Here is a 15,819-nt window from a genome sequence, read left to right as displayed (position 1 = left end):
CAAATTTCACCTCAACTGACCATGCAATATTTCATAGAGCTCTCTAGTAGGTAAGCCAGGCAGTACTGAGACAGAAATAGAAAAATACTGAAATCGAGCTGATGTGATGCCAGGTTTAGAGGCACTTGGCTTGGGTTGGGTCTTGGGAAAAACTGAGTTTAAGACAGAGTAGGTGCCTTTTGTCCAGGGGCAGTGAGTGTTTCTGCAGAGACAGAGTAGACAGGTCACAGGAACAGACCTACTCTTGTTACCAGGCAGAGGCTAGGAATGAAGTGGAAACAGATGAAAAACAAGTTTATAGGAAGATAACCTGGGACTCTGACATGACTCAACACAGAGCCCTGGGCAAAAAGGAAGAGCTGAGAATGATTGTAGTGAAACAATCCAGAAGTGGGTCCGGAGGAAAAGATATGATCAAAAGTCAAGTTCTACTGCTTCCCCTAGTCTTCCCAACCTGTATTTTCACAAGTCTTGCATTTATCCTCTCAGTCCCTTCAAGTGAAATACTTCAGACCAGCTGTTAAAGTCACAAGCACTGGGTTTTATCATACATGATCCGTTTACACTACAGCATGACTGCGTGAGAAATAGCCTTGCTGTGCATCCACATACCCCTAGACCGCACATCCCTAGCTTATGCATATTGGGTAGGCAGATAGTTAAATGACTGTCTCTTTACTCACGCAATTTTCAGAACCTATGCATACACAATAACTAAACCATGATCTATCCACTGCTCTTACACAGTACCAAGCAAAAGTGAAAAATGCGTGCTGCAGCAGGGTCATGGGCTGCCATACAGAAAACATCTGTACCTTTATTATTTCTTGCCAAATCTCTAGCTTATCAATAGAATACTGAAAACAGTTTTCTCTATTTCAAGGGAAAAGAGCCAGTGAACAAGTGTTGCCTGTACATTGAGAAAAACCACATGATGCTAATTTTGGAATACACCTTGTGGAAATATAGAAATACAGAAAGAGAAGGGAAAAAAACACAAGGGGAATACTGAAAATCCTAGCAGGACATTGTTACTGCAGATGTAGCAGCAGGAATTGTAATATTTATAGGCAGGCAAAAGCACTGATCAAGACATGAATGAAACCAGGAGCTAGCCATGGATGAATCTCTACCCAAAGACCTCAGGCTGCTGTCCCAAACCACCCCATGGTCAGCAAAGTCTGGAGCAGCTGAGGGCTCCTGCAGAAGAAGGGGAGGAGAGAGCAGAGCGCTGTTGGGCTGCAGATGGACATCAGCAATAAGCCTCCTCTGGGCTGAATGGAGCAGACCCAAAACAAGACTGGAGTGTCTTCGGGAACTGAGCGATCTTGGAGCCGCCTGACAAAGAGCTGCACAACAGGAGTGCGGGTGCCTCTGATACCAGGTACGAACCAGCTATTGCAGTGAGCTGTCTGATCACAGAGGGAAAGCTGCTTTTTAGTGCGGCAGAAAGCAAAACCAGGTGCTTTTAAGCTGAATTATGCGAGAGCTGCTATGCTAAAAGAAGGAATACTTGCCTTATTTCAGACACCCAAAAGCACGGAGAGAGCACCTCTTCCACCCTCAGCCCCATAACTACGAGCAGTCACTGAAGAAATCCGTATGATCGGTACCACGGCATTCCTAAGGCCCCAGATGGAGGAAGAAAGTACAACGATGACAGCATGCACTGACACCGTAGTACAAGAACGGGTGTCATGGGATGCTAACGTTACCATGGAAATGTCCTCATACCGCGTAACATTTTGACACTGTCTGTTTTCTGAGAAGCAGCAACGATGTGGCAGCCTGCAAAGCCTGCACGAAACGGCTGTTAGAGTTTCGCCATGGTTATTACTGCAGCCAGCAGCCAATTCAAACTGTCTGGGTATTGGATTTTGACCAATCTGGCAGCTCCATTTTCTAAAGTGCACGAGGAAGCTTTTAACAGAAACAGTTCCATAAATCACCCTAATTTAATATGCACTGTCTGCCAGGCTGAGCACTAGCCTGCACGCCCACTTTCAGCACTGCTTGCCCCGCTTTCCAGACCAGCGTTTTCAATGTTCCTTCATCAAGTTATTTGAATTGGACAACCCAATGGAGAGTCTGTTCCTCTGCTCAAGCTGGCTTTGCACGATGAAAGCTGCAGTCTCAGCCCCACTTTTGCAGGGCTGCAGGATGATTTTCTGAACTGCTACAGACAGGTACGGCCCGAATCCCATTCACTTTCAACAAATACTAGAGACGAAAACTGACAGGCATTTTTAAAAATGCCCAACTTCACATATTTAATATTTAAAACAAGCACACACACTTCTTGTCAAAACTATGCTCACTGCAGAAAGCTTGTTTTTATCTCAAGACACATCAGGTAATACTACCTAACCTTTCCCTGTTTACTTACATTGAAACAAAAATCCCAAATCTGGAGAGAATGCAACAGCGGACTGTATGATTCACAAAGGCAGACGTATGGCGATCAACTTGCACAAAAATGTGTGTTTCTTTGACAAACGTACCAAAATCACCATTGAAATATAACACTGGGCTGTGACAGCAATTCCTGCAATTCCTTCTGGTTTGGGGGGAACTGATGGAAAGCAGAATACTGTCAAGCCTCAAAAGTTAGTCTGGACCACTATTCACCTTTATTGTAAGTTTAATTAAAGGTGAAAGGGCTCTGCAGAACTGCTGTAGAGCAACTGCTCTAATCCCACAGCCCCTGGTGAGATTTCATGGCAACTAAGAGCCGAGTCCAGCATGAATCGAACGTAAGAGACAAAGAAAGCTACTGGATCTGATTTGTCATGATACTGCCATCCAGAAATGAACCAACTACAGTAGCTGGAAGTCTAACAGGCATTAGAAAGAGTAAAAGCCTTCTCGTTTATTTTCCTGACAATCTGATTAAAACCCAAATATGGATATAAATCAGCAACCTTAAAATCGTGAATCAAATTTCTCTAACTTTTCACTAGTGCTGTAATGTCATGCATCAAATACAAGAAAGGAAAGGTAAATAGTAAAATAAAAGAAAAAAACACCCACACAATCCTTCCAGGATGCTGAGAAGTGCTAAACAGGGAGCTGGATTTGCAACAAAAAAAATATCTTAATCTTCTTAGACATCTTGGCTGCAACACAATTAACATGTTTTGCATCCACGTGGCAGGATACATTCCCCGCTAACTGTAAATACGCATACTGCTGGTGGGCAGCTGGCAGAAGTCCCACACCACTGGGAAACTGTCACCACTGGGAAAAGTCAGCCTCATCCATACTGTCCCTGGAGCCGAGTGAGGGGCAGGCTGTGCCCATACACTCCTGTCTACTGGTGACCCTGCCGTCTCCTTGCCAAGGTGGGTCATTCTGCAGGTCTGACCCCACCAACAGCTGAGCTGTTCACCTAAGAGGATGGTCAGCTCCAGAGAGGGACAAAATCACATGCTCCTTGAGGAGGGAGACTACAACCTCTTAAATCAGATCTGTCACCAATGCGAGGTACCATTAATTACAATTACCTTTATTCTAGCTACTAACTGTGAATGACACCTCAACAGTCCCTTGAATCGAGCACTGCAAAATGAGGCAATGAGAAGGTGCCTCAAAAAAAAAAGGCCACTCCGGATGCACTGAAAGCAAAGTTTTTCAAGGATGTTGCACTTCACCCATGGATCCTCAGTTACAAAGGATCTTCTCCAACTGCCAAATCATCCACAAAATGGTGCAGTATTCCTGGAGTCTGAAGAACAAGGCACCTTATCACAGCCATTTACCCCACCTCCTAGTCCCATAAACATCCCAGCAGCACGGGTCTTGCTAAACAACAGATACAGAATGCAGACCGATACCTATGGGACAAGATAGCTCAGCCCCCCAAATCAACACAAGGGAATTCAAGAAAGGCCCATGTAAAAAGTAGTCACTTCAGAACACTGAAAAAATAAATGCACAAACACCAGAAAGGGAATAAAGCAGCAAGGCAGCAATCCTGCAGAGAATGATCTGGAAGGTGTCAGGGATCATACCCCAGATGTGAGCCAGGAGTGGGGACACCCTTGCAAAGCACTGTGTGTATTTACAGGTATACTGCACCCAAACTGTGGGGAGACCGCAATTCCTCCCTGCTAGGAGCCAGACAACAGCCAGAGCATTGTCCATACTGCTCCTTCTGCAAGATCCTGAGCCCAGCAACAAGGCCAACATAACGCCTGGAAAACTGCAAAACAATTCAATGAGGCTTCTTTGGTCCAAAAAGCAAAAGGAAGGGGGGGATGCCAGGCAGTGATGGTTTGATTACAGTAATTTCCTGGTTTGGGATTATCAGCACAGGGAAGAACAGTTTTGTCAGTTGAAGAGTTGCTCTAAAGACAGAAGCAATCAATTGTTTCCTGTGTTGCTGGGAACAAGACAATAGTAATCTTCTTAAATTTCCATGGATATTTAGGCTGAATTTTAGAGTAAACTGTCCTTCTAATTAGGAATAGGCTAGTTACTTAGGGAGCAGATACAAAGTGACTCCTTAGGACCTCAGGACTCCTCCTCCTTCTACCTCTACATTCGTAAGAATAAAGACACACAAGACACAAGCATGAGTTCCTTAGTCACAAAAGCGTTTTGAGAAAAATGTGACATTTACCTCTGTACACACTGTACTCCCCAAACTGTTGAGCACTCAGACATTTCAGACTGGCTTCTGCAAGGCTGTATGAGTTCTTTGTGTATTGGACAAAGGTGGTAAAACACTCTAATGGCACAAAGCTGAAATGTTATCCACCACAGTGATTTAACCGTGACTGGATTTGGTTAAAACATAGGTCTGCTAAGCTTTGCTGTATTCCTACACGAAGATAGGCTACACCAGGACTTCCTTTACATGTGTGCTGTTTTGCAAAAGCAAAGCCAAAGATAAAGCTTAAATGCAGATCCCAAGACAAGTATAGTTTGACAGCAAAAGCAGAGCATGCCTAATTTGTGCATGTCATCAGCAGATGATTTAAGCAACATCATTTGTGTTGCAGGTTCCCAATCATGACACAAGTTCCTATACAGTATAGCATGGTTTTCATACCCTCTCCCAGAAAATAAAACCAGACCTCAGAGGAACATCATTTAGATAGATGGATATTTCAGTTGCACTGAGCAGCTATGCAGAAAACCAGAAATCCTTATTCAAATATGCTAACGGTGCTTCATGACAGATGTCTGTGGGGAAGAGGAGGCAGGGCTGAGAACGCTGTGTGAGCCAGGTCTCACTGCCCTATTAAAACACATTAGCAATTTGCAGACCGCTTCCTAAATTAAAATGTTCACATTTCTAATCTAACTGAGGGTACTCAAATATGAGCGGATAGTGCTTCAGAAAATAATTGCACAGATAAATTATTCCTCAAAACAACTACTCCAATCAAACTTAATTCTTCCCTACACAAAGCAGATATATACATTCTGTCAAACAGAAATGTTGAGGCAAAGTAGTTACAGCATTTCACAACTTGTCCTGATGTAGGAATGTGACAGAGTAAAGATAATTTTTTTTAGCCTGGAGAACTGAGTGCTTTTGAATTAATAAATGTTGCATTAGAATTAACTTCACATGAAATAGAAGCAGTAAGGAAACAGTCTCTCCTAGACAGAAAGCTTTCCAGGGACAGTCTTCTATTTTAAGTCAACTGACAGCAAAATAAGAGGAGATATCCTTTCCTGTGGCTGGCAGGGGTCACATATATCCAGCCCTCTACAACTCCTGCACACATGGCTGGAATGTAGTATCATCTTTGGAACAGCTGTAACGTACATCAGGCCAGACACAGTCACCTTGGAGGGAAGGAGACAATACTGTGCCATCCCATGACTGCAAGTGTGTGCTGCAATCAGTAGTGCTAAGGGGACAGCCCAGTGCTCTGCTCATCATGGAACCTCAACACCCTATTATTAACCTACATGCACTTGACACTTGGCAACTCAGTCCTTGGCAGCTCGGTCCCTTCCAACATGTCGCCACACGAATACCAGCATACTGAACAGCTGATTCCAGCCGAGACCAAGCGTATGGCAGATCCTCAGGGAAGCCAAGATTTGTGTTCACATTGTTAGAAATAAGGCACTGATTTAAGGCTCACATTTCCAGAAATGTGCCCAGTGCCACCACAAAGAAGCCCATGACCCACACCCAGATGGACCAAGGAAATGTCTGCGCAGCACACTGTGGCATACTGCTTGAGATCCCAGGGCTGGCTGCTACCTCTCTTCTCCCCATCCTGCACCATTTAAAACAATTCCTCTACCTACACCAGCACGAGGCACAGGTGGATGGTCCAGGCTTGGGTGTGCTGGACTCTGCCGGGGCACCCCATGGGTGACAGGAGCGGGCTGCAGCTGGTGCCCCAGGAAGGCCGACTGACACCACGTCACCGTCCCCCTGCGCTCTCCCATCTGTCTGACCGTACCCATCTGTTGGGTTTTGCTCTGTAAGCTCTCTGGGACAGAGAGTGCCATTTTGTTTTGCATTTCTACAGGCACAGAGTGAACTTGGCTGAGGACTGCGGCTCTCATGTGCGGCTGCAACACCAAGAGCAACACAAATGAGGACAAGGTTTCAAATCTCTTGTTCCCAGTGCTGACTCACTCACAGGGCACCTGCTCTCACATGGCCACAGAAGACAAAACCATCCTCTATAATTGCAGTCTACAGATCATACATGTGGGCAACAGACCCAGAGAGCAGAAAGCTGTCTTTAGTGCACAGGGGATGTAAGGAACAGCACAACTTGTTCAGCTCTGCACCAGCTAGGCACATCTGCTGTGTAAGAGTCAGTCACTGCATCTGTGATCTGGATTAACTCATAACCGGGTGTGAGATCACCAACCTCTGCAGGTATTATCTGCAGCAACTTCTTCTGGGCTACTAGTCCATTTCATAGCTTTTCCCCTGATGAAGGACTGATTTGACAGCAGCCCTTCTAAAATTGTTCTCATTTTTTATTTCATTTTAATCCATCTTTGAAACAAACATCTGCTTACCTAGAGCTAGAATGTGGCCAGCAGGGAGAGAGGCATTCCTTACAACCACTACGATAACCTGTGGCCAAGGATACACCCCTTACTGTGCAAGAAGAGGGAAAAGCCATGGCTTTGCTGCCTCCTGCACCAGCCAAGACAGCTGGCTAGGTGCACAGTAGGGATCAGGCCGCAGGCAAACTCTCTATGTACCTGTATATTCCAAGACTGATTCAGATTTGTCCCGCAGCGTCCCTAGAGTATACATTGCCACATGAGCCCTAGTCTGTGTCTTTGCAGTGTTACAGAGATGAATTATTATTTCATTTGGAAAAGATTGGTAAGAAAAGATTTAACATTCCAGATGTGCAAATAATTTCCCTTGTCCCCTATAAGTTTGCCATGTGAACATGGTTACCTACCTAACAAAACTGGTGAGAGGCTTACAAAACTTCAAAGGTAACTCTGGATGAAGCAAAAACAAACTAAAGACCAAAAGGTCTTAACATGCTTGATACATATGCATTTAAAAAATATAGAAATGGACTAGTTAAAAGACTTGAACCATCATTTTCTTTAAAAGTCATATGTACCCCAATCCAATACAGTGCTGCAATTGAGGAATATCCATGACAACGTGAAAACACACATAGGGGCTCTATTAAATAACTTTGTGATGCTTTAATGTTTAAAATTAGAGAAGTTCAATGTTTAAATTTACAGAGACATTCAATAGATAAAACCTGGACAAGAGAGTATTCTAAACTAAACTACACATCCACAGCACATTTTTCCACCCCAACATTTTAAATGTTTTTATCAATCCAACAAATTAATATTTCACATAGCTTCTCTTCAAAGCAACTGATCGTAACACAGTACATCTGCCAGTACTTGATAGTGTGTAAATGCAGCGCCTAGGCTGAATTTTCTCTCTTACTCAACTCTTTTCTGAACAAGCAGCTGACACGAGGAAGGCTTACCATCAGTATCTAGGAGACATTTTGACTTTGGAAACCATTTTCTCTCTGTCAGACACTTGGTTCCAGCTGGCTGAGTCGACACAATTTGATTCTGCCATCTTGTAGCCAGGGCAGAGGTTTGCCAAGCTGGACAGTCCTTGTGTTGGGGTCATGACCTGTTGGAACCCCTACATGTCCCTTGCAGCTATTCTGTACCTTCCCCCATTTCCTGATCAAAGCCTCTCTGCTCTTTACACTTTACAAGGTCCCTGTAACAAACACGAGTTCCCCTTGTGCAGATGCTGAAGTTGTATCTGGACTTCAGGGTTGCTGCTGTTCTCTACCAAAACCTCACTTTCTGTTCTGCGTTAGCCAGCTTTCCACACTCCATGCTCTGCACATGGAGCAAGCTGGTTCTCCTCCACGCCAGCAAGCACATCTCCTTTAGCCTTAAGGACGTTCCTCATCCTGGACTGGGCAGAGCTGTGCTAAGGTCACTGTCAGTCCAAGGTAGATTTTATACACCCCATTCCACAATCTGCAGTTTTAATTGCAAACTGCACCCAGGACTCACAAGCTGCCTACAAGACAGGTCCCCACACTCATCATGGAACCTCAACACCCTATTATTAACCTACACACACTTGCCACTTGGCAGCTTGGTCCCTTCCGACATGTTGCCACGCGAATACCAGCATACTGAACAGCTGATTCCAGCCGAGACCAAGCGTATGGCAGATCCTCAGGGAAGCCAAGATTTGTGTTCACACTGTTAGAAATAGGCACTGATTTAAGGCTCACATTTCTAGAAATGTGCCCACAAAGAATGCATGATCGACTTTTACCTCTTTTTAGTCTACTACTCCATAACTGAAAAATTATCAGAGTTCGGGATAGATACTCGCATAAATTAAACCGACAATTATGGTGATAATAACTGCAGTTTAAAGATCCTCAACTTCACTGACATTGCTGGGGACTTCAGTGGAGAGAAGACAGTGGCACTCAGGCAGTGGGAAGGACGGCAACATTACTGTGCTGGAATCAAAAGAGTTATTAACCTAGAGTCCTTACGCTACTGAGTGCAGACAGTAATTTCTTTTATTTCAAAGCCCCACTGCAGCTTACTGGTGAACAGAGCTCAGTGCATCCTCTTTGCAGCTGAGGAATGAAAAAGGGTGTGACAACACAGGAGTGCAAGTCCACGTCTACCTCTTTGGAGAGGCAGGCACATGGCCTTCTTTGCCACAGGACACATCTGAAACTCAATCACCCTCATGCTCTGGAAGTATTCAGAAGTGAACCAGTTTCTTGCTCCAAATCCTGTCGCTACCCTGCCTACACTGGCTGCTTGCTTCTGTGCACTAAGAGATAAGCAGGTATCATCTGCAACCAACTCACTGCTGAGAACTCCAGACACACGGGTGGCGTGGCAGGCAGAAGAGCTGTGGAAGATGAGACAAGCCTTCCTACCTAATGTCCAGAAGGTGGACAGCAAAGAACAACAGAAGGGCCATGACAGAAAAGGAAATATTCTATAAGTAAGAGCATTTTTCAAAAGCAGAGCCATTTTTCGAGACTAGCAGTGGGAGATACTAGAACCCAGAGGTATTGTTACAATTGGCCACATGTGACTAGCTATGTTTCCACATGGCCATGCTCCCAGCATAGACACTCCTGCAATTTCCTTTTACACTCCTTTAATATGACCCACCCCTAGTAACTTGAAGCACCTCAAGAATTTTTCTTGTTTGTAGATTTGAGCTCTCATTAGGCTGTTTCCCCTTTTCAGAGGAAAACATCGTTTCCTTTAAACTTGGCAATTTATCAGCTTCTCTCCTTTTTCTGTAGGATGACTATTCTCTTAAAGATGTGGTTCTCAGCTTCAGACAAAATGGATGATGTGTCTGTTTGAAATAGGATTGTTTACCCTGTCAATGCTCGTGGGATCAATTTTTTTTTTTCTGCCATCTCCTGTGGAGAACATCTTGCCAAGTGCAGTATTCCTCTCCCTGAATGAGCTATCATGATCTATTTTTTTGACAGAAATCACACTGCAACCAAAACGGGTCAGAATCTCTCTCAATTTCAGAAGCATGCATGGGTATGATTAACACAGAATCTTGTCTGGCACAATTTTGGCATTTCTTTTATCATTTATCTTTCACGACATTTATTTTCTTTGGAAAATTACATGATTGTAGTTTTAACGCAAAAAATACAAAGCAGAACACGTTCCTTCTTGCAGTTTGCTCATAACGTGTCTGAATATAGACTCACAGGCACAAAATAGAGGAGCAATACTGCAATGTCCTCACTGTACTGAATGTTACCCCAAGCAGCTTTACTAACGAGACTAACTCAGGCAGGCGAGATCCACTAACAAGCTGCTGGAGAATGAGGTCTTAATTGTAGATTTGTTTAATTCAGAGACAAGTACTTCTGCTGTATTAAAAGCAGCCTATTAACATTCATGCATGAGCATCCAGTAAGTGTGAATAAATACAATCTAGTGCAAAACCATTTTTCTAAGCACTGGAAGAGGAAGCATTCGCTTAAACTGTCACCGTGCTCAGAGCAAGAGGGGTCGGACACCAGGGAATGAAACACTGTTCAAGGAATTGTGTTGGGTTCTCGTACTCGAGCATGTCTCACTATCACTCATTTCTGAAGCAACAGCACCGAGACTTCCCAAAGCTCCTGTTATTGCCTTGTACTCTCCCCAGCATCCAAACCAAACGCAAAGTGCAAATAAATCATCAGCACAATTTTGAGAACAAAATTTTTTAAAATACATCTGTTGGAAGATACAATCTTCTGCCTGACACCCCTGCATGATGCCGATGACAATCCTGGGTTAATCACACAGATGATGAATTTATTCTTACGTCAATTCCTTTAAAAACAATGTTACAGGTGTAGCAGCTAGGAGGCTGATTTGCCCATATATTCCTGCTGGCATCTGCACATCTTGGGATGAGCCACCAGACAAAGGAGCATGCCGGCATTTTGAGGGATGCAACCATGACAGCCAGTGTTAAAATACACCTTAGTTACCAACTTTCATTATTTGCCGCTCAGAAGATTTACTTACAGGTTCAGTCTCTGGTGTAGCGTGTACTGTGAAAAACATCCCTCATTTATAAGTGAGCCGCTGAGAAGAGGCAAAGTGGTTATAAACCGCTCTCCATCCACTCCCTCGTATGTCCGTCTGCTCTACCCACGCAGCTGCTGTGCTGCCCTCTACTCCCAGCACCTTCTCCAGCACCCAGTGTCCTTCCTTTCCCGTTCAACCCCTTTCTTTCTACTTTTCCTTACCAATGGCTCTCTTTTTGAAGCTTGGTCTTATTTCATGACCACCGCCAATTCTCTGAGGCCACAAAGGTCTCTATGAATCAGGCAAAAATCACTGCACCCGTTCCGGAAGGTTTCTGTACATGTTTTGCGATCTACTTTGCTCTTGTTTAAACGGAATCCCTTCTATTCCCCTCTCCGAAAGCAGCATGGTGTATTGTGCTGACCACCCCTCAGAACAATCGGGCCGAGAGTTCCTCGTGTGTAAATCGGCGGCAGACTGGACGCCTTCCCCCGAGCGCTGCCCTTCGCCTCTTCACGCAGGCCGGCACAAGCGCAGGACCGGAGCACAAGCCGCTCCATGTGCGGCGCCCCGGGTTTGCTGCGGGTGCCAAGAGGGACCACGACCCGCCCTCACGGATAAATCTCTCCTGTAACCTCCGCAGGCACACGCTCCCCTGCACAAACCCCTCAGCGCCCAGCCGCACCCACACCCCCCGCCGAACACCCGCCGGGCGGCAGAGAGGGACCCCTTACACCCCAAACCCACACCGCGACGCCGCCCCCCCTGCTCCCACGGCACCCGCGGGTGGATACACACACACGCGCTGGATGGAAACCGGCCCCCCCGAGTCACCCCTCCTTCGGGCGCCCTCCACACCCCACAGGCCGCAGCCCCACTCGCAACCGAGACCCCCCCCAAGCTGGCTGCAGCCCCCCCGTACCCGCGTCCTCCTCGTCGAAGCTGTTCATGCAGGGGAAGTAGATGGCCAGGGCCTCGAAGGAGGCGGAGAGGCTGAGGCGGCTCTGCGACCGCTCCATGAAGAGCCCGGGTCCGGGGGCGCCGCCGGGGGCCTCGCCCGCCGCGGCCGGCGGCTTGGCCAGCTTCGCCGCCCCATTCTTCACTCGGAGCACGGCCCGCGGCGTCTTGGCTGCGGCGGGGGCCGCGGCGAGGCGGCGGGGCGAGGCGAGGCGGGAGCGCGGCGCGGAGCGGAGCGGAGCCACCTGCTGCCGCCGGCGCTGTGGGCGCCGCCCCGCCCCGCCGCCCCGCCCCACGGCCGCCGGCGCCGCCGCCAATCGCCGCCCGGAGGGGCGGGCCGGGCCGCGGCGGGGGGGCCGGGGGGCGGCCGGGGGCTGCGCGCCCCCGCGGCCATCTTCGCGGCGGGGGCGCGGAAGCGGGACGGGCCTTCCCCCGCCCCGCACCGGGCCCGGTGGCTCCTCACACGCCGCCCCGGCCCCGTGCGTGCCCCCCAAAATAAGCTGGAGGCTTTCAGGAGGTTTCTTCCTAAAGGGGGGGGGAGATAAAAGACAGTTTAAGGAGCCCCTCGGCTCCCCCGCCCACAAACGGCCAGCCCGGGGGGCGGCCGCTTCCCTGAGGCGGGCAGTGGGTGAGGGGGCCCTCGGGCAGCCGCGGGGAGATCCGTCTCTCCCGCTCCTGGAGGGGTGTTTGTTCAGCCGTTGCCCCTCTCAGAAGACCCTCTGTCTCCCCAGAGAAGGCTGCTCCCAACCAGGACGCGATAGCATTTAATTCCATGCATTAAACTTTCTCCCATTTCCTCCACCCCCATCCCAGGGCTCATTGTCAGCAGCCCCCACCAGCAGAACAGTCTTTCCCGACCTAACTCTTCAAGCACCAAAAAAAACCCCACCAAAACACCAAAAGCCACTGTTTAGGAGTATACCAGCTCCCAGGCAGAAAGCATCTAAAACAAGAGGTTTTCCTTGGTGGGTGATCAGAGGGTTAAATTAATTTGGAAGACTGTCTTTAAACCAGTTCTGCAGCACAGCACTGGGTAGATGCTGGTGGGAACTTCAGTACTCGGTGTAGAGAGGGAATTTTAGATCCTTCCCAAAGGCTCGCTTCTTGTATTCTTTTCTGACAAGCCTAATGGATAATCACTGGCCCAAAAGTGCCAGCTGTCCACAGGTGCTGTCTTATGACAGACATCACAGTATCCCCCATTCCACCTTGGGAAAGGAAACCCACCATATCATCATTTATTCAGTGCAACAAAGCCTGGGATGGGATGAGACAGAGCGAGCATGTTTTCTGACTGCAGCTTGGTCTCCCCAGCAAGGATGCTGTCCCCTCAGAGTTGTTCACAAAGTTGTTCCTCGTGCACTTGATCTGTCCACCCATCATGATAACCAAATGCCATCCCACTGAACACAGGAAGCAACAGGCCTGTTAGTGCTGTTCCAAAAACACAGATTAGAGCCCAACATCTCCATAAGGAAAGTGTGGCTAAAACTACAGTACACCAAATGCTGCCTGAAGTGAAGAAGTGTTTTTCCTCCTCCAGTGCTAGAGCCCAGCTGCAGACAACCAGAAGATGACCAGGCTGGGCATCCTGGGGTCAGCACTTGGCTCAGCCCCACTTGAGCTTCAGAGTTATAATAGAGCTAGAGACCTCATACTTAGAAATACTGCTTTTGTTTTTATTTCCATGTACAGTAAACAAGAATTATAGCCCATAGTATTACATGTACTCTTCTCTCAAACAGTTAATAAATCAATCCATTAAGTGTCTTCCATCTACTGAAAATCCTCCCCGAGCTGTAGTGTGCTTGTGGCTGCCACTGTCAGGAAGCAGCAGGAGCCGGGCTGCTCCCAGGAAAGGGGAGCCAGGAGCAGCCCCAGCACAGGGCAGGAACAACCCCTCTGATCAGGCACAGTCCCGTGCCACAGGAGGTGGAGCAGGGCAGTGATGGCAATGGGTCCTATCAACACAGCAGCTCCAAAGTCAACCAAGGAAAGCCAAAGAGCAGTTCAGGAACAGCCGTGAAAGAGGCTCACCCACAACATGGCCCAGGCAAGAACTGAAGGTTCCTGGAGTTGGATGTTAAATGGAGCTCCTGGCAGAGAGGGTGAATGTGAGCCCCAGACGAGACTCATCGGGGCAATTAAGGCCTATTAGTGACCTCCCAGCCCTGACATCCAGAGTCTTATTACTGGTGATGCATCCAGAATGGCCAAGATCATTTGAATATCAGATACCAAGATCAGTCTGCAGGGCTTCCCAATAGAAAATACAGTTTTTAATTCAAAAACTAATCAAAACTTGCTCAGGACTTAGTGAGTTACATGAATTCCTTCATCAAAGCTAGGCTGGACAGGCAGTAAAGCACAAAGAACAGAATGAATTTATTAGAGACAATGACGACTCCAGGTCTAAGTTTTGAAAGGCAAGGTCATCAGTGAGGAATGTATTACCATATGTTTAAGAAGAGATTTCAATAGCACCGATCAAGGCATTAGCAGCAGCTACAGGGACAAATCCAAGTGCATTAAAGCTGTTAAGATAGCTTCTCTCTACCAGTCCTGGCAGCACATTTGATTGGAGGAGCAAGAGGCATCTGTGAATCACAATCTGCTTCCAGGTTTCCAGGCAGAGGAGCTACCTAGAAGTGCTGAGAGGTGCTTTCTATTCATTTAAAGCATGCGAGGAAAAATTTACATGGGGAATAGAAATTTAATCTCAACTTTATGCTGTGGTCATCTAAATGTCTCTTGTTTCACTACATCTTGAAAGCGTAGTGATGGCAGAGGTAGCAGTGCCTGACAGACAGCACAGGCCTGTGGTTTGGATAACTGATCTCTATCCACAACGCTCTTCTCAGTCCTTTGCTTTCTTCACCAGTTCACCAGGACTGAAGATCCTTCTGCTTTGAGTGCTTTGAGATCTACCTTTGAGGTGCTGAGAAAGACCATCACTGTCACCCATATCACCTTTCTCCATGCTCCATCCATCTGCTGGCCTCCTCTCCCTCTGCAGGTGCAGTCCAAACCCCTTGTCTCTGCACAGCTTCTCAGCACCACTTGATCACATCTTCTCAATGCTTCTTCAGTGCATATTTTTCCAAGCTGTCTCACACCTCCCTCTTTACCGTACCCATGGGACCAGCCATGCTAGAGTCCTTTCCTGCACCCTTCTACTACAGAGGGGCTTGGGCTCAGCACTCAGCATCATCCCTTAGCTTTGCTGTCATCTGCCTCCATTTGCCTGCTACATTTTGCTCCTCAGAGCAGGGGCCTGCCTAATTCATGTACTGCAGGGCTCTTTGATTACTGGTTAGGTCAGAACATCCTAAACCAAAACCATTTGCCTTAAAGTGACACAAAATGCATTGACAGCTAGAAATCAGACGGACGGTTAAAGGTGTAATGCCCTCCAGATGCCTGGAGGAAACGGTTTGTTTTGGCTGCCTGTTTAAGGGAAATAAGGATTTGCAGTGAAGCTGGAAACTGTTAGTGCATAAGTGTTCTTCTTCACTGATCATCATGGACAGAAAGATCCTCGGGAGAAACTTAAGAGAAGTGAGGATAAGCAAGGAGGAAGATTCTTGTGATGTTGTAAATAAAGCTACCGAGAACAAATAAACTCAAAGATTTACTACCTCCAGAATAGCACATCTGTGGCTGCTCTAGTGGAAGTGGTTAATTGATTGTTTCCCCAGTGAAGCAGGCTCTGACTGATTGAACCATGGAAAGCTCTGATAGATTTTTCCTGCTGGCTCTTTCTCTTCCCACTAGTCACGTAGCTTAAATTTTTGCCTTGAGTCTTAGGTGTCTGGTTAGTTT

General features: G+C 47.0%; 1 protein-coding gene across 2 annotated transcripts in view; it reads right to left on the bottom strand.

The window, feature by feature from the left end:
• The window catches only part of RIMS4 (regulating synaptic membrane exocytosis 4), a 59,386-nt gene extending 47,153 nt beyond the window's left edge, over positions 1-12,233 (bottom strand). Inside the window, exon 1 of one of the 2 annotated variants that reach the window (XM_074920090.1) lies at positions 11,963-12,233. In XM_074920090.1, the coding sequence (XP_074776191.1) occupies positions 11,963-12,059 (97 nt within the window). In that variant the 5' untranslated portion in view covers positions 12,060-12,233. Of the gene's footprint in view, positions 1-11,037; positions 11,143-11,962 lie in introns of those variants that run through there. The other variant, XM_074920091.1, reaches the window with a different exon arrangement.
• Positions 12,234-15,819: the final 3,586 nt, after the last annotated feature.

Source organism: Athene noctua, chromosome 16 (genome assembly GCF_965140245.1).
Source record: "Athene noctua chromosome 16, bAthNoc1.hap1.1, whole genome shotgun sequence".
Lineage (NCBI taxonomy): Eukaryota > Metazoa > Chordata > Aves > Strigiformes > Strigidae > Athene > Athene noctua.
Note: the sequence above shows the minus strand (reverse complement) of the source record. Positions and strands in the feature narration are given on the sequence as shown.